Consider the following 24852-nt stretch of genomic DNA (forward strand, 5'->3'; position numbering starts at 1 on the left):
AAACAAAGCAGTGTAAAGAATCAGTGGTGGCATATTACTGCCCTAAGGTTTTTAATATTTCCCCTTTCTTTACTACTGCTGAACATCTATTAAAAATTGCTTTTACTGAAATCTCATTTTTAAACAAAGTGTGGCTCTATTTTAAAAGTTTATTATTGACAGAGTCTCTTTTAAAATGTCTCTATTAATGGAAATAGTAATCTGATGTTAAGCTTTTAAATAAGGTAGCTGAGAGCATTATTGACTGTATTAAGTCATTTGTATATTTTTAGGAAATCATGGATCGAATCTACAAAAATGTCATGAATAAAGTGAATGAAATGAGCAGTTTTCAACGCAATCTGTTTATTCTGGCCTATAATTACAAAATGGAACAGATTTCAAAAGGGCACAGTACTCCGCTGTGTGATAGGTGCGTAAAAGGCTCTTCCTCCTTCATAATTTGATCATTTGTTCACATTAATTATCTTAAGGGTCTCTAAAAATTCCGTCTCGCATAAGAATATATATGAGCAATGTTATTTGAAAAATATTTTCACCAAAAATTTTATTGTACTAATAGTGTGTTTATATCTTTGGTGGCCACTTACATGATTTTAATTATTTTGAGAAGTAGTTTCTCTTTGCTTTTAAATTTATTTTGCTAGGAATAGAAAATGGCAACCAGGTATTAAACGTTTTGTGACCTATTCCACCCCTCCCCCCATGGCACTAATAGGATAATAGGATAAGTATATTTAACTGTAAAGTAGTTGAGAAATTAGAAAATAACAGTATGACGACATTCAAATTACTTTTTACGGGGATATTAATAGTTTTCAAATGTGTCACATTTAAAGCTTTATAATTTTTTCCTGCCTTTTACTAATCTCTCCAATGAGATACATAACTGCTTTGTAAACCTATTTTATATATATTTATATATATACGTATATGTATATATATAATACATATGTATTTATACACACATATAATATGTATATGTGCACATATGTTTATGTGCATATGTGTATGTATTTATATGTACACATATATGTATTTATATACTTTCCAGTAGCTCAGACGGTAAAGAATCTTCCTGCAATGCAGGAGACCTGGGTTCAATTCCTAGGTCAGGAAGATCCTCTGGAGAAGGGAATGGCAATCCACTCCAGTATTCTTGCCTGGAAAATCCCATGGACAGAGGAACCTGGCAGGCCACAGTTCATGGGGTTGCAAAGAGTCAGACACGACTAAGTGACTATCACTACTATATATACACACATATATATTTATATATACACATATATATTAGATATATTTATATACACACATATTTTAAATGGTTGCCTTTTGATCTTTGCCTTTTTCAAAGTTATTAAAATACAAACAAAACCCTTCCCCTCTTTTCATCAAGGTAGTAAGCGGTCTCTTTATTTAGTGTATTTTCAGAAGCATTTCAATTAGATATTAGAGTTGTTTCCTTTTTAAATTTACCAGATACTTTGAATTAGTGAAATTCTAAAGAGTTAAATTGCTATTTACAGATATGTATACATTTCTAATGAAATAAGCTAAAGCAAAAAAATAATTTGCTTTTAATAATAAACTTCATAAAGATACAGTCAAGTTATTCAGTATTAATATGTATTATATAATGATATAAAACTAATTATTCTGGCCATAAGCAAAGGATTTCTGTTACTATACAAAATTAAACCTGGCAATTTTGAATTCTAATATTTCTTGCAGTTCTTAAGAGAAAATCACATTTTCTTGGTCAAGTAAACTTGGTTGGATAGACATTTAGATTTAAATAGTGCGTCAAGAGAATCTCAAGAGAATTGGCTTTGTGACTTTGGATAAATCACTTGATCTCAACGTCTCACAGGCATACCTCATTGTGTTGCACTTTGCTTTATTGTATTTCACAAGTAACTGTGATTTTCTTTTTAAACAAATGGAAGGTTTGTGGCATCCCTCTGTTGTCAGGTGGTTAGCATTTGCTAGGAATAAAGTATTTCTTAATTAAGGTATGCATTGCTGTTTACACATACTGCTGTTGCACTCTTAATAAACCACAGTATAGTATAAACATAATTTTTGTATGTACCAAGATACCAAAAATCGAAGTGACTTGCTTTATTGTTATAGTCTCTCTATTGCTATGGTCTGGAACCAAACCCTAAATTATCTTCGAGGTGTTCCTATATATCAAAATTGGGAGATTAGTCTAAATGATTTGGAAAATCCCATTCAGCTTTCAAATTCTGTGATTGGATTTTTTTTTTTTTTTTTTTTAGCTTTATTTTCCGGAAAGTTCGAGGCTTGCTAGGTGGAAATATTCGACTTCTGTTGTGTGGAGGTGCTCCACTTTCTGCAACCACACAGCGATTCATGAACATCTGTTTTTGCTGTCCTGTTGGTCAGGGGTATGGACTCACTGAATCTTGTGGGGCTGGAACAATTACAGAAGGTTAGTGTTGTCTGAAGAGTGGTGCCTACAACAGAGGCTGGGGTACAACTTCTGGCCGTTTTGGTATGGGTTGCTGTTTGCAAATATATAGAAAATCAGTTAAAATATTTGTGTAAATCCCAAGTACTGTGATTGTTGAAATCAGTTTTCAGAATGTATTAGGTATGTCTGAATGTCACTAGTTCATGTAGAGGAGTTTTTCATGTTAAACTTATGATAGGTAGTATTAAAAACTACTTGCATTTAACAGCAGCAGCAGCATTCTAGAAAAGAAGGTTTAGTAACAAGCATTAGCTGTATTGTATACATATATGATCTTATATCAGTTATTAAATTTCTTTTTGTGTAGAAAAATTAGTGTGTTTGTTTAGGTTTATAAAAGGGCCAAATTCAGAAATGTTTATTGACGTGAGTGGTCTGTGTTAAAATAAGCGCAATGAGAAACTAGAGAATCTAATTTTGGTCTGGAGAATCTAATTCTCAGAGTTTATCATGGTGACAAGTTTAGGTGACTGGTCCATCACCCAGGTGGTTCCCAAGTGACTCTCTAGTGCCCCATGTGCCCTTTTATAGAGGAAAGTTACTTTGTTCTCAAGTCCAAGAAAAAATTATGCTTCTCCTTTGTTTTCTCTAGATATTTGTAGACACTAAACCTTATTCATGTTCCTTTCTTTGCCCTAAGTGATTTTGTGTACCATTCTTATGCCAGGTTTATCCTGCACTACTTCCATGTTTTCCAGTTTTCTGTTGTGTCCTCTATCGTTTTCATATTTTTGGAAGCTGCCTGTAAGTCTTGTTTTGCAGAAAACACATAAGCATTCTTAAAAACATGCACGTTCAGTTCCCAAGGAGCCGTAATTTCTTTGATTTTTAAGGTTTCCATTGGTTGTGCGATTAAGCAGTGATGGTTTATGTTGTAAATAAATCTGTAAAGTGTCATGTATCAAACTTTATTTCTGATATTTGAATGGTCCTTGAAAAGGAAACCTAATGCAGTAGTAATTCATAATAGTGGTGAAGTCTTGCCCCAGATCTTTGAAAGTGAACAGTCTGAACCTCCAGCCTGGCCTCTGAACTCTTACTGTATGAGTTTAAATAGGGTATGGTAGCATAAGCTGATGTGAGGGGAGCTTCAGAGGTCTCACTTTGAAGACTGGAGAGGTTATTTGTCCTGCAAAGCTGTGTTAAGTCGAGTAAGAAAGTGGAATAGCTGTAAACCATTGTGCTCCTTCATCCTTAAAAACAGGGAAGGCAGAGTCATGAACCAAGCAGCTACTTAGTGGGTGTACGAAAATGTGATGGTATGGAATCTGGGAAAACTGGAGCAGGCCTGTCCTGTCTGTTAGGGGCTATAGTTGTTGCTGTGCTGGAAATGTGGACCCACGTCTCTTGGAGATTCTGTACTCTTCTGTAAAGTGTCTTGTTTATAACCACTTCAGATTAAAGAAACAAAACACCTCAGTGTGGGCTACACAGCCTGGTTCACCAGTGTGCTACTTCTGCTTATAAAGGTTCTCTGGGGGTATCTAAGCTTTGGGATAAATCTTTGTAATTAAAAAAAAAATGAAGCAATTTATTAACTACCATAATCAAATACTTTTTTTCATTTATGTCGTAGTGTGGGACTACAATACCGGCAGAGTGGGAGCACCATTAGTTTGCTGTGAAATCAAATTAAAGAACTGGGAGGAAGGTAATAACCTGTTTTAACCCCAGAGCATTAATTTGAGTATAGTATTAGTATTGTACTTCATTTTCTTCCTTATTTTAGAATATAAAATCACCCACAAGTGCTTACTTTTGTCTTTTGTAAATAGAAATATTTTTATCTAGAGCTGTGAGTGAATTTATTTTGCTTGTTTCAGAGATGATTTTGAAGAATTGTTTTTTTTTGCTTGTTTTATTACATAAATGCAAGTAAGAATTATGGGGAAAATTTGAAGATGTATTCAATGAATAATGCCCATAAATTGCAAATGATCATATTTTATAGAAACAAAATCACAAAATTCATTCTATGAAACGGAAGATTTTTACCTATTCTTTTCTTTTTTCTTTCTCTTCTCTGACGGCTTCAACCCAAAATTATCAGAAGGAAATTTTTACTATAATTATGTAAAATTGTCCTGCTCATTCTGTTTAAATACTAGTCATTTTTAAAATATTTGATCCTACTAACGTGCATATTATTTCTGGTTTGTTAGGATACACTTTTGTTTTATACAAAGAGATTCTAAGCCTTGGGTGTCACTTTTCAGCTGTCTTTTAGCAAAACTAGTGAAAATGTTTCATAAACTTGGAACCATTCTGAAGTTATCTGTAAGGAATAAATCCTCTAAATGTATGCTAGTTTGACTTTATACTGAGATTGATTCTCAAAACGCACAATTTAACACTTTTATCAGTTAATTAGTATGATATTTAAGCATCTCTACAGAATCCTTAAAGGAACTGACCTGCATAGTACATATGTAACTGTTTTATACACTAGATGTTGGGTTTTTGCGTTTATTTTTTTTCTCGGAATAGTAGTTTGAAAGCAGAAGTGCTTATGGTTAAGTAACTGAAAATTTGTAGCTAGATTTAATGATGAATTTTGTTCATAGTGTCTGTCTTACTTTGAGAAACCCTAATTGGATCAAAATCAGATGTCCCTATTTGGAAACCAGCAGTTTCAAATATTCACCTGATGTGTGAGGGATAAAACTATTCAATTAACTCTAAATTATTCTGTTTATTAGGTGGATACTTTAATACCGATAAACCGCATCCCAGGGGTGAGATTCTTATTGGTGGCCAAAATGTGACAATGGGGTACTACAAAAATGAAGCGAAAACAAAAGCTGATTTTTTTGAAGATGAAAATGGACAGAGGTGGCTCTGTACTGGAGACATTGGGGAGTTTGACCCTGATGGTTGTTTGAAGATCATTGGTGAGCCAGCTGATACTGTTTTTCTTTAAGTAGATGTTCCTGTAGTGTCTTTTCAAAAAAGAGATTGTATATTTAAAGAAGTTGTTTAATAGTGTAAGAATTCATCTTTCTGTAATGTTGGTATGGTCTCTGTATCAGCCCTGGAATGTAAAAATGCACAAGAGGGACTGTATGGAATTTATAAGGCTTGACATGTTATGAGGCCTTAAGGTCTGTTCAGAAGTGGTATTTTTAATTACTACTAGATAACCCTTAAAGAGTCGAACTCTTAGTAGGGAGTATTCATTTTTGTGTGCTGTGCTTAGTTGCTCAGTCATGTCCAACCCTTTGCGACCCCATGGACTATAGCCCACTGGGCTCCTCTGTCCATGGGGATTCTCCAGGCAAGAATACTGGAGTGGGTTGCCATGCCCTCCTCTGGGGGATCTTCTCAACTTAGGAATCAAACTGGGGTCTCCTGCATTGCAGGCGGATTCTTTACCAGCTGAGCTACCTGGAAGCCATCATTTTGTGTATGTAGAGGTTATTGGGCAAGACTCTTGCCTGTCTGAAGCATTTCCTTCCCTTGCCATTGAGAGCTAAGGAATGCCTGGCAGCTCAGTACCAGGACTGACAGGTGAAAAATACATTCTCCTGCTTCTCCTCTTGGGTTCTTTGTCTCAGTTAATGGCACTTCTATCCCAGTCATGCCATCTAGACACTGGCAGGAGATGACAGCCTCTGCAGCCAGCTCCCATATAGTTAATCCATATTCCATTACTTTACCTTATAAAATATGCCTCAAGATCGTTCTGTCCATCTCTTCCTATTTCTGTAATTGTAGGTCAGGTCTGCACCTTTTGCCACCCTGTTGCAAGAAATTCCTTCTGTTGTAGTGCCTACCTCTGCTGAATGCACCCCTCTCGTGGCCACCACGTGATTACTGAACCCCTATCTCCCTGACTGCTTTCCTGCTGGAAACCTTTGAGTGGCTCCCAGAGGCTCAGTTGAGGGTGGCCCCGCTCACCCATCTGCCCCCATCTCTTTTGTGCTGCAGTAATGCAAACTGGTACAGCTCTGTTCTTCGCCAGTGCCATTCCACTTGGCTGCTGCTCAGTCTTCTCTGAAGACTCCGTTCAGGCCTCACTTGCAGGAATTCTTCCGAAATCAGCAAGTTGGAGAGTCTGAACACTTAGCACTACCATGTTGTACTGAAGTAATACGGTTTTTCATCCTGCTTCTCTTCAGATAGACTGTGAGCTTTCACATGGCACTTGAGTATATATTCTTGACCTTTCTGGCATTAATGTGTCCTGTGGACGTAATCTGTTGAGCAGAACGTACCCGAAGCCCTGAGGATGGGGTCCCTTAAGAAGCTAAGTTTTTAAAAAAAAATGTGTTCAGTGGTATAGAAATAAGGGCCTCACTTTATTATGTGTTTTAAATTTCAGCATAACTCTTATAAGGAACTTAGCTGATTGCAAATTACTTAGGGGATGGCCAGTATTTGTGGGGAATAGCCAATATTTGTATGTATTAAAGGTGTGTTAATACTATCCTCCAATGTGCCCCGCTCCTGGCCCTGTTTTTGCACAGATCGTAAGAAGGACCTTGTAAAACTACAGGCAGGAGAATATGTTTCTCTTGGGAAGGTGGAGGCTGCTTTGAAGAATCTCCCATTAATAGATAACATTTGTGCATATGCAAACAGGTAAGAGCATAGAATTTATGCTGTTTAAAACATTTGGTAATGCCGTCGGCCCTTCCTTTCTCTGCTGGCCTTCTCTGTAAAATTATACCAAGACCTCTTCCTTCTCATGGGTTTTCCTCTTCTCATTACAGTCACTGGCTGATTCTTGCCTTGTGATGCTCCTCCCCATATTGTCCTCTGTCTGATTTCTGTTTTACATCTTGGTGCAGAATCCCATGTGATAGGAAGGTGAAGAAAATAAACCCTCCTTCCCGCTGCTTTGGTTCTCTGAGCTACTTGTCCTTCTACACGAGGAGGCTTCCCGCACGACCAGTCTAGAGGAGAGCTGAGTAAAGAAGGAAATTGGTTGGCCAACAGTGCTCTGCTCAGTTCTTACTACCACTTCTCAATTTGAGCCTGTCTGGGGCCCCAGGAACCCCAAAGGAGGGCTTCCTTTCCCCCTTAAGCTAGGTTAAGCTGTGGCTTAACACATAGCATCTCTCGCCCATGATGATTCAGAGGCAGCTGGGAAGGAGAGTTTAAAGTTAATCCCAGGAATGCACTCTTGGGAAATGTATTGGAATTTCAGATTGACACACTGTTCACATTTTTCCGTAACACTACTGTGTGTGGCAATCATTCCCCAGTGGTAGTGATTGGGTGTTTTGTGGCCAGCCTAGAAGACTTACTGCCGCAGTTAACATAATACTTACTATGAAAAAATAAAATCTGATATTAGAAGAACCAATTTAGAAATAGACTTTGAGGTACAGCCCACTTTAGAGATTTACCATATCGATTTATAAATGATTCTGCCCTCTGTTAGTCATGAAGTGTTTTCTTCAGTGATGCTAACAGTTCTGGATTTTCTGGTGTGATATTAACCAGGACTGTCTTTCTTCTGATTATGCTGTCGTTTCTTCAGTTGACTGCTTTCTGTGGGCGTGCTTAGAGTTCCTCTAGAATACAAATCCTCTCATGATAAAAGAATATATAATCACATTAGTTTGACTTGTTGCCAGATTTTCTTAAAAACAGCTTCTTACTTTCATTAGCTTTTATTTTTGTTTATAGTCTATTAATGTGAATTACTGACTTTTTAAAGCTAAATTTGCTAATTTCTTTTAAAAGCATGATTCATAATAGTTGTATATTATATACATAGTTGAAATTCATCATGAAATGTCAGATTAAGGTTTATTTAGCAATGAATTCTGCCAAAGCATCAGAACGTGTTATGAATCAGACAGTAAAAGTGGCTGTTGCATGAAGTAAGTGTGGCAAATATGCCTTATGTGTGTTCTTTAAAATGGTAGAGAGATGGCTTCTAAACTTGAGTGTAATCAGTAACCGCAGTTAACATGGTGTGCCATTTAGTGCCCTAACCAAGTTGTCCCTTATGTATTTCAGTTATCATTCTTATGTCATCGGATTTGTTGTGCCAAATCAAAAGGAACTAACAGAACTAGCACGAAGGAAAGGACTTCATGGGACTTGGGAGGAGCTGTGTAACAGCTGTGAAATGGAGAATGAGGTACTGAAAGTGCTTTCTGAAGCTGCTATTTCAGGTGAGTGAGAGTGTTAACTGGTTCTGGGACTGAGATGGGGAGAGAATACTTTAACTTGTTTGTTCTGTTTTTGTTACAAGGGCTTAGGTTACATTTCCTGCTCAGAAACCAATCATATTTTCCTACCATTAGTTGGGAGAACATGCTTGTCATCCCCATTCAAACTCCTCTGGGGACACACAAGGCCACCACGCCCACCACTGATGTACACGTATCAGAATGTTCTCTTCTCACAGCTTCTGTTTTCCGGGTTGGCCCTTTCTCCACTCTGCTCTGCTGTTTCCAAGGCCCTGCTGGGCTTCCCAGACACCCCAGCCCACAGTGAACCATCCAAGACTCTTTCTACACTGTTATCACGTGTCCTCTACCCCTTTTGTATGTGTGTGTGTGTATTGTGGAACGGGCACAGAGAGATGTAGTTTGATATTCTTGGTTTAATAAAAACAGCTATACTGTCTGAGTCATCAGCGTTAAGTGAAATATAAGTGTGCGTTTTTATTCTCCTTAGATATGTCATTCAAGATAATGAAAAATGTAGATCTCATTTAATCAGATGAAGTTATTCTGACCCTTTATTTCAGGAGTAATTATGTTTTTTAGCATGTCAGCCTGAATATAGTTTCCAGCTTTTCTAGGTAACTCAAAATCCTTACACTGATGCTGAATTGAGTTAAGTTTAGGTTTCTAATTAAAGTTAGAAACCTATATTGTTTCTCCGTAAGGTGGAATACTGAAACAATTAAGCATAATTTAAAGTTTATATACTTAATATATATTTTTTAAAAATAAATTTTGTAAACAGACATATAATTTACACACCAAACATCTCAACCATTTAGTATACAATAGTTTTTTAGTATGTTGGCAGAATTGTACACATTGCCATATCAGTTTCAGATTGTTATCACCTCATTGTCTTTGTCATCACCTCAAAAAAGAAATATTGTGTCCATCAGCAGGCACTTCTCATCATACCTCAGACCTCTTAGTCCTTGGGAGCCACTGATCTTTCTGTTTCTGTAGATTTGCCTGTTCTAGAGATTTTGTATAAGTCGAACCATGTTGTATATGGGTTTTTGTGACTGGTTTCTTTCACTTAGCATGAAATGTTCATCTCTATATTTTTGTCGTAGCGTGTCGTAGCGTGAAGTATTGGAACTTCAACTTTAGCATAGTCTTTCCTATGAATACTCAGGGTTGATTTCCTTTAGGATTGACTGGTTTGATGATTTCCTTGCTGTCCAAGGGACTCTCAAGTTTCTCCAGCACCACAATTCGAAGGCATCACTTCTTTGGCATTCCCCCTTCTTTATGGTCTATCTCTCACATCTGTACATGACTACTGATAAAACCGTAGCTTTGACTACACATGGACCTTTGTCAGCAAAGAGGTGTCTCTGCTTTTTAATACACTATCTAGGTTTGTCATAGCTTTCCATCCAAAGGGTAAGTGTCTTTTAATTTCATGGCTGCAGTCACCATCTGCAGTGGTTTTGGAGCCCAAGAAAATAAAATCTGTCACTATATGGGTCTTTATATATTTTAGATGCAAATCCATTATCAAATATGTGATTTGTAAGTATTTTCTACCATTGTTTGGGTTGTGTTTTTACTTTCTTGATGGTATCCTTTGAAGTACAACAATTTTAATTTTTATAAGAAACAGTTTCCTTTTTTTCCTTTGGTTGCTTATACTGCACATTTGAGAAACCATTGCCTAATCTAAGTTACAAGTACATATTTTCTTTATTTTCTTCTAAGAGTTTTGTAGTTTTTGTCCTTATATTTGGGTCCTTAATCCATTTTGAGTTAATCCATTTTTATATATGATGTGAAGAAGGGATCCAACTTCATTTTTAAGCCAAGTCTATATTCAATTCACACCAGAGAACAGAATCAGTAGGTTAAATATATTTAACTATAGAAACTTTTCAGGTAGGGAATTGGTTTGCCTTTTCACTGGGGGCTGGCTGGACAGAACTGGCAATCTGTAGGACAGACTGTTGAAAAAGTGGACTGGAGCTCTTAGGCAGGGGTCAAAGCCCCTGTCCATAGGCAGAATTGCTTTTTGAGGGGGCCTCAGCTCAGCTCTCCAGGTCTTTGAACTGACTTAGCCATATCTATAAAACCACTTTCAAATTGAATAACTGGGAACTCCAGCCTAGTCCAGATGAGGCATAAAACCACCACAGTCCTCCTATTGTCAGCTTGGTACCCACATACATTTCCTTAAACCATAGTTTAAGTTCCAAGTAAAGACAGTAACAAAGTCAGACTGTCACCTAACATTAAACAGTTATCTTGTGTGCAACTGAAAATACATGAACCTTTTCTCCAGAAGTGTTTGCACACCCCTGAGTGATTTTTAACTCTGCTACTTTGATATCCTATAACTTAAATACTGTGATATAAAGTTAACTTATTAATATATTATGACAAGAGAATGGGGGGAAGAAAACAAAAGTATTTGCTTACCATATATACAAACATATTCACAACAAAATAAGGAAGAAATACTCATAGTTTTTATTAGAGTCCCCATTTCCCCAACTGGTCATGTGATTGTTGCTGTGTTCATTTTTCTAAAACCTGGTATAGATGATATCGCTGTTGTTAGCCTTGTTTTGAGTCCGATCATGAGTGCAGTGCTGAGTGTTTATAGCTGAGCGTGGGCTTCCAGGGCTTGTGTGCGAGTCTCTGCGCATCTCAGTGCTGTCAAACTCATGTCCCTTAATGCTTGGTCCCTACTGTACTGCTTTTTCTCATGGTGGCTTTTCCAATTAGAAACCACTCCTGAAATACTTGTAATCTTTGAAGAATAAAACTTTGTTATTTGAGTTAATATATCATTTTTGTTCCTAAGGCATTTATATCTTGAATTCAATTCTTTTAAAATATATGTATTATTATGGCTAGTGTTTACCCTTTTCCCAGTAGTATACCAGTTGAGAGCAGAAACTATTCATTTTTATTCATTTTTGTATTTTAAAACAATGTTTACTAAAGCATTTTACACAATAATTTTTACTGGTAAATATTTGTGAAACAAGTGCTGGAAAAGTAAATCAGCCTTAATAAGGAAACGTGCTTCTTCAGATCTCATTCCCCCACCACCCCCTAACCTTCCCCTCTTGCAGATCTCCTTGGTATCGAGCGGTGTGTGAGAAACACAGTAGGGAGCACGCAGTTTTCCTCAGAGCTCACGGCGACTGTCCTGGCTCAGTCACTAGATTTCTGTTTTAACTTTATTATTTCTTAGTTTTTAAAGTGATTTTTAGAAAATTATTTTATTTTTGGCTGTGCTGGGTCTTTGTTACTCTGTGGGCTTTTTCTCTGGTTGCAGAGAGCTGGGGCTCCTCTTGTTCCGGCACGTGAGCGTCTCATCTTTGCTGTGGCTTCTCCTGTTGTGGAGCACGGGCTCCAGGGCGCTCAGGTTTCAGTAGTCGCAGCTCCCGGGCTCGAGAGCACTGGCCCAGTAGTTGAGGCGCACGGGCATAGTTGCTCTGAGACATGTGGAATCTTCCTAGATCAGAAATTGAACCTGTGTCTCTTGCATTGGCAGGTGGATTCTTTACCACTGAGCCACCAGGGAAGCCCTCTAAAGTGATTTTTTAAAAAATAAATTCAAAGAAAACAAATAGGTATAAGATCAAAAGTGACACTTCCTTTTTTTAATCCTGGATACTAGCCCCTCGAGCATATGGTTTATTTTATCTGTATCCTCGTCCTACACATCTAGTTGCACGTAAGTTTATGTAGTATTCAAATACAAAGCAAAATCATTTTTTTAAACCTAACAATATATGGTAAGTATCTTTATATACCCATACCAATAGATCTAACTTATTTTTAAAGAATGAATTGTGTACATTTTATGCCTATATCATAATTTACCCAACTCATTCTGTTGATGGACATGTAGATTTTCTAAACAGTTTTTTGCTATTATAATTCTTATATCTATATCTATATCTATATCTATATCTATGTTTTGCTTCTAGTATTTCTGAGGGATAAATTGCTTAGAAGTGAGATTTATTAGCTGTAGGTTTTACATTTTGACGGTTGTGTGGAGACAGAGGAAGTTAAAACTATTTGCTAAGAATTTTAGTTGTATATTTTTCATGGCTCTGTGTTTACTTTTTAATTTCTTTTTTCCACAATCTCAGCAAGTCTGGAAAAGTTTGAAATTCCAGTAAAAATTCGTTTGAGCCCTGAACCGTGGACCCCTGAAACTGGTCTGGTGACAGATGCCTTCAAGCTGAAACGAAAAGAGCTTAAAACACATTACCAGGCGGACATTGAGCGAATGTATGGAAGAAAATAGTTATTCTCTTTCAGCATCAGTTTGCTGCAGGGAGCTCAGATCAAATAGGAAAATACTTGAAATGCATGTCTCAAACTGTGAGGCAGAGTCCATTCCTCATATTAAACCTAAACTGTTATTTCTCATGACATCACCATTTTTAACTGACAGGATTAGTAAAATATTAAGACAGCAAACTTGTGTCTGTCTCTTCTTTCTTCCCCTCCTCCAGTTTACTTTACCACCTAGGACTGCACTTGTCAGCATGAGGACTTTTATGAATCATATTGGGGAACAGTGATTTTAAAACCTCAAGTTTTTAAACATGATTTATATGTTCTGTATAATGTTCAGTTTGTAACTTTTTAAAGTTTGGATGTATAGAGGACTAAATAGGAAATATAAGAATTGGTTATTTGGGGGGCTTTTTTACTTACAGTATTTAAAATGCAAGGGTATGGATGTGAAATTATGTAAATTTCATTCAAATGCTTATGAATCAAATCATTGTTGAACTAAAGATTTGTTGCTGTGTAATTATTGTCTTGTATGCATTTGAGAGAAATAAATATACCCATACTTATGTTTTAAGAAATTGAGACCTTGTGAATATATGCCTCACAGTGTCTTCTTTATATATTTATTTTTTCTTAGGGAAAAATGAAGTTGGGTTGGTGCTGCATGAAACAATAGCAATAGAGGGTTATGGTTTCATAGTAAAGAAGAAACACAGCGAGGGTATCGCCAGTGGACCATTAATCTCTAGTAGCTGACCATCAAAATATCTAGTCTTCTAGTTAGCTATGGAAACTAGGAAACTATCTAAATTTTTAGAATTGGGAACAATTCTAAAAGGTAAGGTAGAATTTAAAAACAATAAATCAAAGGATGGAATGTTATTCTTTATTTTCACTGACCGCATATACATATACATATATATATATATATATATATACATTGAATTGTCTGTGATTATGCCATGTTAATGATGGAAAGCTATTTCTCATTTTACCTTTAGTCGAGCGGTGTAGTGAAACATCTCATATTAAAATAAGGATTATTTTCTTGGCTAGTTTGCACTGGGTGTATATGTGTCAGGCACTATGAAGTGTCTGTTGGTGGCTTATTAAAAAATGCACCTTATTTTTTCTACCATAACCTTTCTACACTAGAAAATGAGATACTTTAGAATGCTTCTAATAGTAGCATTCTTACTATGATATATGAGAATTTCACTTTATAATGAGGTGAGTTAATTTGCCGATTTTTCATGTCATTGTGGAAATTGTTTGATTCTGAAAACATTGTATTATAGTATGTTGTTTCATATGTATCGCTTGCCTATTATTAAGAGTAATATTGCACCAATTAAGGTGTGTTCAGATTAGGATGTAAAAAAATCATAGGTACCCTGTTTTTCATGTCATATTAGGTATCTTTTTGAGTCTCAGTTACTTTAGGCACCAAAAGGCAAAAGAAAAATACATATATATGAAGAGAGATGAACATAGATCTGTGTAGGATGTGAGAGTGTTGCGGGCCTGCACCCTGTGGTTTTTGGTCATTTCAAGAACACATCATATTTGGAGATACTGCAATATAATATTTTTGTTTTAAACTTTTCTTGTATTCTTGTATATATTTGTATTATGTTTTGAATGCTTTTCTTGTCATAGTTTGAATTTTCAGTTTGAAAAAACTGCCAAGAAGAAGTAAAAATAGGAAAAATTAAATGGTGTATCTCTAAAATGTTGTGATCTGAAAATTAAAGTCACCTTGGGTGGAGAGAATTTGTTTCTGATGCTTTATCTTTAGAATAATTATTTGCTTTCAAATGTTGTTTGGAAAGTAGAAAAAACGGTTCAGTGTTTCAAAGGAGAGATGTCAATATAATTGTGACTTGAAATAGTGGCAGATGAATATGTAGCTTATCACTGATTCAGAATAAAAGTTATTTTTCAGAAACATCTAATATTGCTGGCTTGATCTGTACACAGTCTTATTCTTCTCACTTTTTATGGTTCCTGTCATTCCTAAAATATCAGATACCAGGTGTCAGATGACACGGAAGAAATGAGATTAAGTAGCATCCCCTTTCCAATTACTTTAATCCAAACCATCTCTGGTGACTTGGAAACTGGTATGTTTTAATATTATCCTTTCAAGAATAAAAAGTTGGTTGATTTGAAAAATAAAAAAAGGGGTGGGCTACGGATGAGATGGCTGGATGGCATCACCGACTTGATGGACACAAGTTTGAGTGAACTCCGGGAGTTGGTGATGGACAGGGAGGCCTGGCGTGCTGCAATTCATGGAGTCTCAAACAGTCGCTCACGACTGAGCGACTGAACTGAACTGACCCAACAACTATAATTTGAATATAAGAAAAATAAATATTGGTGTAACCAGAAGAACTTGAAGGGAAACTTCCAAGAATTCTCTAACAGTCTGTTTTCAGATATGCGTATCAATTCTAAACAGAATGTTTTCTAACTGTTGTTTTCTGGAAGTAAGCTATATAGAGAATTGTTGAGTCTCTCCTGAAACAGTCTCATTCGTGTCCAACTCTGCAATCCCATGGACTGTAGCCCGCCAGGCTCCTCTGTCTATGGGATTTTTCAGGCAAGAATACTGGGTAGGTTGCCATTTCCTCCTCCAGAGGATCTTCCTGACCCAGGGATTGAACCCATGTCTCCTGTGTTGCAGACTGATTCTTTACCTCTTGAGCTATCAGGGAAGCCCTACAATATGGCAGTTTACAATCAGGTAGATGGGTGGCCATCTCTGCTCTGCACCAGCCCCCCACCTCCATCCCTCTTCCCCTCTCCCCAGGTCCCCACTCTCCCTGCTGGTATTTCTCAGCTTAAACTTCATTAGAAAGTTTTTTATGGACAACAGAACAAAACAAAGTGTTAGCTACTTTCTAAATGCTACTTGGTTTAAGTAATGGATTTGATGTCCGTGATCTCTAAAGCTTGACGTTTTTTCAGCAATGTTAAATCTGGAATGACTTTGCTTCCAGAATACACAAGGTTTTATAGTTTTCAAAAATTATTCCCTGTGATACAGCTTTGAAGCTTAATAAATCTCTGTGTGGGTTCTTTTGTGATAAGAATTATGTACATCTGTGATGTTTTAGAGGAGATGCACTTTTAAACTGTACATAATGGACCACACTGGAATGTACTGTACACTTTATATACTGAAAACCGGTTGTTCACTGAATTCATTTTCAGTATTTTCTTGGTTATTGCTCTTTCTGCCTGAAAGAGTGCACATCAAAAAGAAGCAAGATAGCTACTATGTGGTATGGACTATATATTTATGACTTGACATGAAGTTTGAAGAATAAAGATAGGTAAAAAATTTCTGATATTAAAACTCAATATTTTGTTTTTCCAAAGAAAGAAAAGCTCTCTCATAAAAGTTAATTGACATTCCTGAAATACTCATTGAAAAAGGCATTAGGGGAATTGTCTTTCTTGGGCTGGCAATCCATTTGAAGGGAGACTTGATTCTAGAAGTTCTGTTCTTGATGAACTTTGCTAGCATCTGTCCTCACTTGCCCTGAGCCCTCTGGGCCCTTGCCCTTCCTGTCCTCCCTTGGGTTTTGACAGCACAGGAGCCATGCTCTGGTGATAAAAGGTTTTCTGCACATAAGCATTCACATAGCATAAAGTCTTGAGATGATGAAGTTTGGCATTAAAATTTGTGGGGTAAAAGCAGTTCAGTTGCTCAGTCATGTCCGACTCTTTGCAACCCCATAGATTGCAGTATGCCAGGCTTCCCTGTCCATCACCAACTCCTGGAGTTTACTCAAACTCATGTCCATTGAGTCGATGATGCCATCAACCATCTCATCCTCTGTTGTCTCCTTCTCTCACCTTCAGGCTTTCCCAGCATGGGGGTCTTTTCCAGTGAGTCAGTTCTTCACGTTAGATGGCCAAAGTATTGGGAGTTTCAGTTTCAGCATCAGTCCTTCCAAACATTCAGGACTGATTTCCTTTAGGATTGACTGGTTGGATCTCCTTGCAGTCCAAGGGACTCTCAAGAGTCCTCCAACACCACAGTTCAAAAGCATCAATTCTTTGGTGCTCAGGTTTTTTATAGTCCAACTCATCCATACATGACCACTAGAAAAACCATAGCTTTGACTAGACAGAGCTTTGTTGGCAAAGTAATGTCTCTGCTTTTTAATATGCTATCTAGATTGGTCATAGCTTCTCTTCCAAGGAACAAGTGTCTTAATTTCATGGGCGCAGTCACCATCTACAGTGATTTGGAGCCTCCCCAAATAAAGTCTCTCACTGTTTCCACGATTTCCCCATCTATTTGCCATGAAGTGATGGGACCAGATGCCATGATCTTCATTTTCTGAATGTTGAGTTTTAAGCCAACTTTTTCACTGTCCTCTCACTTTCATCAAGAGGCTCTTTAGTTCTTCACTTTCTGCCATAAGGGTGGTGTCATCTGCATATCTGAGGTTATTGATACTTCTCCCAGCAATCTTGATTCCAGCTTGTGCTTCATCCAGCCCAGCGTTTCTCATGATGTACTCTGCATATAAGTTAAATAAGCAGGGTGACGCTATACAGCCTTGATGTATTCCTTTCCCGATTTGCAGCAATAAAATAACTAGATTTTTTGCCAACTTTGAATCCTGGGGTTGTGGGAGGAAGTGTTCTGTCCTGCCTGATGTCTCAGAAACCTGCCTTCAGCTGCCATTTATGTTGGTTTCTGATAAGACTGGGTTTAAGTACCTTTGTATTAACTTAAACTTGTGTAAAAAGTAAGTCTTTGAATGTAGTCTTGTAACTAATAGAACATCTGGGGAACTTCAATGTTTGTTTTATTTGAGTCAGTTTAAAAAGATGATTGTGCCTAATTCCTGTCATTAACTTTGCTTGGATTATTAAACATAGGTAGCTTAATGTTTCTACCATCCTAGATACACCTTATACTTTTAGGATGAGGTTGCTAGGTCATGGAAAGATTGTCATGGAAAGATTCCTCTGACATAACCCTTAAAAACAGCAGGCTATATACCAGTGTAGCCTGATTTGAGTCATGAAAATAGGTTATTCTTCAATTGGATTCCCCCCAAACTTTACTCCTGTCTCTGATTCCCTTCTCATTGATCCATGTGCAGCTTGCAGACTGTAAGGGCATGTCTGTTTAGAAATCACTTCTCATCCCAGGACCTTGACATGGGACTGACTTTTTTGAACAGATTCAAGTGTTGACATTATTACAATGCATATGTGTGTCCATGTTTAATGTTAAATGCATTTTTCTAGTCCCTCCAGGCTTCTAAAAACCGCCTTCAGCAAACCCCCATCAATGCCCCCTTTTACTGATACCTTTGAATACTGTTCACTTTGGTGGGATTCATTCAGAAGCAACTCCTACCATTTGGTTGAGGTTCAGGCTGGGTTGGAAAGGGAGGGGATGGGATAGGAAGGTGCTGATGTGTAAGACATTAATAACACCCTAACAGCCCAGAAGTGTGTGCCCCGGGATCCAACTCCCCCCTCCACCCTGCCCCCATCCTGTGGAGAGCCCACCCAGGCCCCACGCACCCTTTGGGTACTTCCCAGGCAAGCCCAGGGCATTCTCTCTTTGCTTATGAACTTGGCCTGCCCTGCAAAATAGCCCTCTGCTCAGTTGTAGAGCTGACACCAGCATCACTTACCTACCTCTGGGTCCAATGAGTTTTGGCCTCAGGAGGAGTGCATCAAGACCTTGGAGAGTAAAAAAAAAAAGAAAAAATTCCCACAAATGGAGAAAAGATAGCTATTCTATAGCCAGTCACAAGTAGCCACCAGAATCCGACTTAAACCTGTTCAGTTGATCAATAGTTCATCTTATTTTGAAAAGCAAAATCCAGAAGAAGAGGAAAATATTATTTTTTTTTCCTGCCCATTAATTCCACTTCTAGGCATCTAAGAAAATACCTGAAATGTGGCTTGAGAGTTCCTGCAAGAGACCTTTATTTTTTTGTTGTTTATAGTAATACCTAAACAGCTAGGTGTTATGTAACATTCATCTGATTGATTACATAGGCAAGAAAAGTATTGCTACCACTTCTTATATTTAATGTTATGCATTATTTGGGAAAAGAAAGTGGGAATAAAAATTCAGTAGGTCCTTCTGGTCATGAAATTGTGTATGTACATGTATGTACAAATGTGTGTGTATGTGTTGTGTGTATACTGCATTAGAGAAGAGCCTGGAAGGAAGTGTGCTCACATGGTGGTTTATGAAGTGTGACTTATTTTTCTCTTCATATTTTATTAAAAACTTTTTACAATGGCATTACTGCTGTCATAAAAATCCAAGCTTATGAGAACAACTGATGGCTCAGCAGTAAAGAATCCGCCTGCAATGCAAGAGATGCAGGTTAATCCCTGGGTTGGACAGATCCTATGGAGAAGGAAATGGCAACCCACTCCAGTGTTCTTGCCTAGGAAGTCCCATGAACAGAGGAGCCTGGCAGGCTACAGTCCATGGGGTCGCAAAGAGTCAGTCACGACTTGGTGACTAAACCACCACCGTGAGAACAACTAGTTTAAAGCTTTATTTTTCTGATCCTGGAAATAGTAATTTTTAAGAAAGAAGGCTAGAAATTGTCTCATGTTTTGGTAAAGAACTAACCAGAAACTTGTATTTTCTAATCTGGTATTTATATTAGTGTCTTAGGGCTGTCATAAAATAATACCACAAATTGGGTGATTAATGCAACAGGAATCATTCTCTCGTGTTTCTGGAGGTGTCAGCTGGGCCGGGCTCCTGCCTTGTCTCTGTTTCTGGAGGTGTGCGTGATCTTTGGCGTTCCTTGACAAGTAGATGCATCCTCCAGTCCTCTGTCTTCACATGGCATTCTCCCCAAGTCTTCACATCATCTTCTGGGTCCAAATTTCCTCTTTTCATAAGGACTTGGTCCTATTGGGTTAAGGTCCACCCTAATGACCTCCTGTTAACCAGACCATCAGTGATGTCTCTGTCCCCAAGTAAGCTCCCATTGGCTTCCCTGGTGGCTCAGTTGGTAAAGAATCCGCCTGCAATGCAGGAGACCCAGGTTTGATCCCTGGATCGGGAAGGTCCCCTGGAGAAAGAAATGGCTACCCACTCCAGTAATCTTGCCTGGAGAATTCCATGGAAGGAGGATCCTGGCAGGCTATAGTCCATGGGATCGCAAAGAGTCAGACACAACTGAAGGAACTTCAATTTCCTTTTCTTTTCCGAGGTTTGGGATCTAGGACTGTGGTGTATCTTTTTTTGAGGGAGGGGAGCAGGGGACACAATTCAGCTTGGAGCTGAATTTGGGTGTTTTTTGAAACGCTTTCTTCAAATACACTCTTGCTTATCAGTCTTGTTCTGCTTGTTCTATCTTTATAATGTGATATGTGATTACCTGCCCCTATCTTCCACCCTTACATTAAAAAAAAGTTTCCTCTGGTAGTTCCTTCCCTCTTTTGAATAGCTTTATTTTCACGTCCTTCATCTGATTTTTTCCTCTTATTTACTGTTTCATGACTCTTTTTGAGTTTTACCATAACTGAATTCTATGGACATTTTTGTCCTTCAAGCAGACCTTTTAAGGCCCTTCATGTACATCCAATAGATCATATACATCCTCGTCTGCCTTTTGGTTTTGTCTTTGGCTGATTTTCTGATTCTGGTTCTCGGCATGGTGTGTCCTTGTCGTGTCTCCTCTCTGTCCCCAGGCCAGCGGCCTCCCCTGCAGCGGTGACACCAAGCATCTTTAAAGGACCTGACTGTGGCTCCATCCTACTGAGACACACTCTTTTTTTTTTTTTTGGCTCTTTTAAAAAAAGAAAGTTTGATTTGAAAGTAATTATAGACATAAAACATTGGAAAACTGTTTTTATTTTTTTTATTTTATTATTTTTTTTTAATTTTATTTTATTTTTAAACTTTACATAACTGTATTAGATTTGCCAAATATCAAAATGAATCCGCCACAGGTATACATGTGTTCCCCATCCTGAACCCTCCTCCCTCCTCCCTCCCCATTCCATCCCTCTGGGTCGTCCCAGTGCACCAGCCCCAAGCATCCAGTATCGTGCATCGAACCTGGACTGGCAACTCATTTCATACATGATATTTTACATGTTTCAATGCCATTCTCCCAAATCTTCCCACCCTCTCCCTCTCCCACAGAGTCCATAAGACTGTTCTATACATCAGTGTCTCTTTTGCTGTCTCGTACACAGGGTTATTGTTACCATCTTTCTAAATTCCATATATATGCATTAGTATACTGTATTGGTGTTTTTCTTTCTGGCTTACTTCACTCTGTATAATAGGCTCCAGTTTCATCCACCTCATTAGAACTGATTCAAATGTATTCTTTTTAATGGCTGAATAATACTCCATTGTGTATATGTACCACAGCTTTCTTATCCATTCATCTGCTGATGGACATCTAGGTTGCTTCCATGTCCTGGCTATTATAAACAGTGCTGCGATGAACATTGGGGTACACGTGTCTCTTTCCCTTCTGGTTTTCTCAGTGTGTATGCCCAGCAGTGGGATTGCTGGATCATAAGGCATGTCTATTTCCAGTTTTTTAAGGAATCTCCACACTGTTCTCCATAGTGGCTGTACTAGTTTGCATTCCCACCAACAGCCTTCAGAATGGGAGAAGATAATAGCAAATGAAGCAACTGACAAACAACTAATCTCGCGAATATACAAGCAACTCCTACAGCTCAACTCCAGAAAAATAAATGACCCAATCAAAAAATGGGCCAAAGAACTAAATAGACATTTCTCCAAAGAAGACATACAGATGGCTAACAAACACATGGAAAGATGCTCAACATCACTCATTATCAGAGAAATGCAAATCAAAACCACTATGAGGTACCATTTCACACCAGTCAGAATGGCTGCGATCCAAAAGTCTACAAGTAATAAATGCTGGAGAGGGTGTGGAGAAAAGGGAACCCTCTTACACTGTTGGTGGAAAACTGTTTTTAAAGAATGGCTGGCTTAACATGAATTTACACTCATAAAATTTCTAGCAATTCAGAAATATAGATGGAAAATGAAAACTTTTCATATACACACAGAATGTTTTAAAGAGCATGTTACAGGCTGAATTGTATCCAACCCCCGACTCAGCCCCCACAACCCCGCCTCCCCACCCCCCTCCCAGTTCATGTGTTGAAGCCCATGTGTTTGTTGAAGAATGCGTGGTTCAGAATGGGACTATTGGGAGACAGGGCCTTTAGCAAGGTAATTAAACTAAAATGAGGCCTTTAGAGTGGGCCTTCCCTGTAACTCAAATGGTAAAGAATCTGCCTGCAGTGCACGAGACCTGGCAATCCCTGGGTCAGGAAAATCCTCTGGAGAAGGCAATGGCAATCCACTCCAGTATTCTTGCCGGAAGAATGCCCTGGACAGAGGAGCCTGGTGAGCTCCAGTCTGTGGAGTCACAGAGGGTCAGAAACAGCCGAGCCACCAACACTGCTTCTAATCCTGTGTGGCTGGTCCTTACAAGGAGAGGTTAGCACACAGACACACACAGAAGGAAGAACATGAGAGACAAGCCAAGAAGAGAGGCTTCAGAAGAAAAAGCCCCGCTGATACCTTGACCTCTGATGTCCAGCCTCCTGAATTGTGAGAAAATAAATTTTGGTCATGGTATTTGTTTTAGCAGCCCTAGCAAACTAGTATAGAACAAAATTGGACCACAATGTATATTTTGAAACTAGCCTTTTCATTGTGAGTGGACAATGACCATCTTCCTAGGTCAGTACACATAAGTTTGGTGATGGTTTAGTTGCTTAGTCATGTCTGCCACGCTCCTCTGTCTATGGGATTTCCCAGGCAAGAATACTGGAGTGGGTTGTCATTTCCTACTCCAGGGGACTCTACACATGGACATCTCCAGATGGTCAGTACCAAAATCAGATTGATTATATTTTTTGCAGCTGAAGATGGAGAAGCTCTATACAATCAGCAGAAACAAGACCTGGAGCTGACTGGCTCAGATAATCAGCTCCTTATTACAAAATTCAGGCTCAAATTGAAGAAAGTATGGAAGACCACTAGGCTACTCATGTATAACCTAAATCAAATCCTTTATGATTATACAGTGGAGGTGACAAATAGATTCTAGGGACTAGATCTGGTAGACAGAGTGCAGAAAGAACTATGGACGGAGGTTCTTAACATTGTACAGGAGGTGGTGACCAAAACCATCCCCAAGAAAAAGAAATGTAAGAAGGCAAAGTGGTTGTATGAGGAAACCTTACAAATAGCCGAGAGAAGTGAAAGGCAAAGGAGAAAAGGAAAGATATACCCAACTGAACGCAGAGTTGCAAGGAAGAGCAAGGAGAGATAAGAAAGCCTTAAGTGAACAGTGCAAAGAAATAAAGGAAAACAATAGAATGGGAAAGACTAGAGATCTCTTTAAGAAAATTAGATATACCAAGGGAACATTTCATACACAATGGACACATACATAAAGGACAAAACCGGCAAGGACCCAACAGAAGCACAAGAGGTTAAGAAAAGGTGGCAAGAATACACAGAAGAACTGTACAAAAAATGATCTTAATGACCCAGATAACCACGAAGATGTAGTTACTCACCTAGAGCCAGACATCCTGGAGTGTGAAGTCAAGTGGGCCTTAGGAAGCATTACTATGAACAAAGCTGGTGGAGATGATGGTATTCCAACTGAGCTATTTAAAATCTTAAAAGATGAGGTTGTTAAAGTGCTGCAGTCATTATGCCAGCAAATTTGGAAACTGAACAGTGGCCACAGGACTGGAAAAGGTCAGTTTTCATTCCAGTTGCAAAGAAAGGCAATGCCAAAGAATGCTCAAACTACCATACAATTGTACTCATTTCACACGCCAGCAAGATTATGCTCAAAATCCTTCAAGCTAGGCTTCAGCAGTATGTGAACTTAGAACTTCCAGATGTACAGGCTGGATTTAGTAAAGGCAGAGGAACCAGAGATCAAATTGCCAACATACGCTGAATCATAGATAAAGCAAGGAAATTCCAAAAAATCATGTACTTCCGTTTCATTGACTACACTAAAGCCTTTGACTGTGTGGATCAAAACCAACTGTGGAATATTCTTAATGAGATAGGAATGCCAGACAACATTACCTTTCTTCTGAGAAACCTGTATGCAGGTCAAAAAGTAACAGAACTGGACATGGGACAACAGACTGGTTTCAAATTGGGAAAGGAATACGTCAAGTCTGTATTTTGTCACCCTGCTTATTTAACTTATATGTGGCATATATCTTGTGAAATTCTGGGCTGGATGAAGCACAAGCTGGAATCAAGATTGCTGGGAGAAATATCAATAACCTCAGATATGCAGATGACACTACCCTTATGGCAGAAAGTGAAGAGAAACTAAAAAGCCTCTTGATTAAGGTGAAAGAGGAGAATGAAAAAGCAGGCTTAAAACTCAACAGTCAAAAAACTAATATCATGGCATCTGATCCCATCACTTCATGGCAAATAGAAGGGGAAAAAATGGAAACAGTGTCAAATTTCATTTTCTTGGGCTCCCAAATCAATGCCAACAGTGACCGCAGCCATGAAATTAAGACACTTGATCCTTGGAAGAAAACCTATGACCAACCTAGACAGCATACTAAAAAGCAGAGGCATCACTTTGCCAACAAAGGTCCGTCTAGTCAAAGCTACGGTTTTTCCAGTAGTCATGTATGGATGTGAGAGTTGGACCATAAAGAAGACTGAGTGCCAAAGAATTGATGCCTTTGAACTGCGGTGCTGGAGAAGACTCTTGAGAATCCCTTGGGTAGCAAAGAGATCAAGCCAGTCAATCCTAAAGGAAATCAACCCTGAATATTCATTGGAAGGATTGATGCTGAAGCTGAAGCTACAATATTTTGGCCTCC

At 38.3% G+C, this 24852-nt stretch overlaps 1 protein-coding gene across 1 annotated transcript in view; it reads left to right on the forward strand.

The window, feature by feature from the left end:
- Window positions 1-13526, forward strand: part of ACSL3 (acyl-CoA synthetase long chain family member 3) — a 74840-nt gene extending 61314 nt beyond the window's left edge. The window contains exons 9-15 of the mRNA XM_055573598.1: window positions 273-412; window positions 2283-2455; window positions 4074-4148; window positions 5197-5388; window positions 6964-7078; window positions 8468-8625; window positions 12795-13526. Coding sequence (XP_055429573.1) covers window positions 273-412; window positions 2283-2455; window positions 4074-4148; window positions 5197-5388; window positions 6964-7078; window positions 8468-8625; window positions 12795-12952 — 1011 coding nt within the window. The 3' untranslated portion in view covers window positions 12953-13526. The remainder of the gene's footprint in view (window positions 1-272; window positions 413-2282; window positions 2456-4073; window positions 4149-5196; window positions 5389-6963; window positions 7079-8467; window positions 8626-12794) is intronic.
- The last annotated feature ends 11326 nt before the right edge of the window (window positions 13527-24852 follow it).

Source organism: Bubalus kerabau, chromosome 3 (genome assembly GCF_029407905.1).
Source record: "Bubalus kerabau isolate K-KA32 ecotype Philippines breed swamp buffalo chromosome 3, PCC_UOA_SB_1v2, whole genome shotgun sequence".
In the NCBI taxonomy this organism is placed as follows: Eukaryota; Metazoa; Chordata; class Mammalia; order Artiodactyla; family Bovidae; genus Bubalus; species Bubalus kerabau.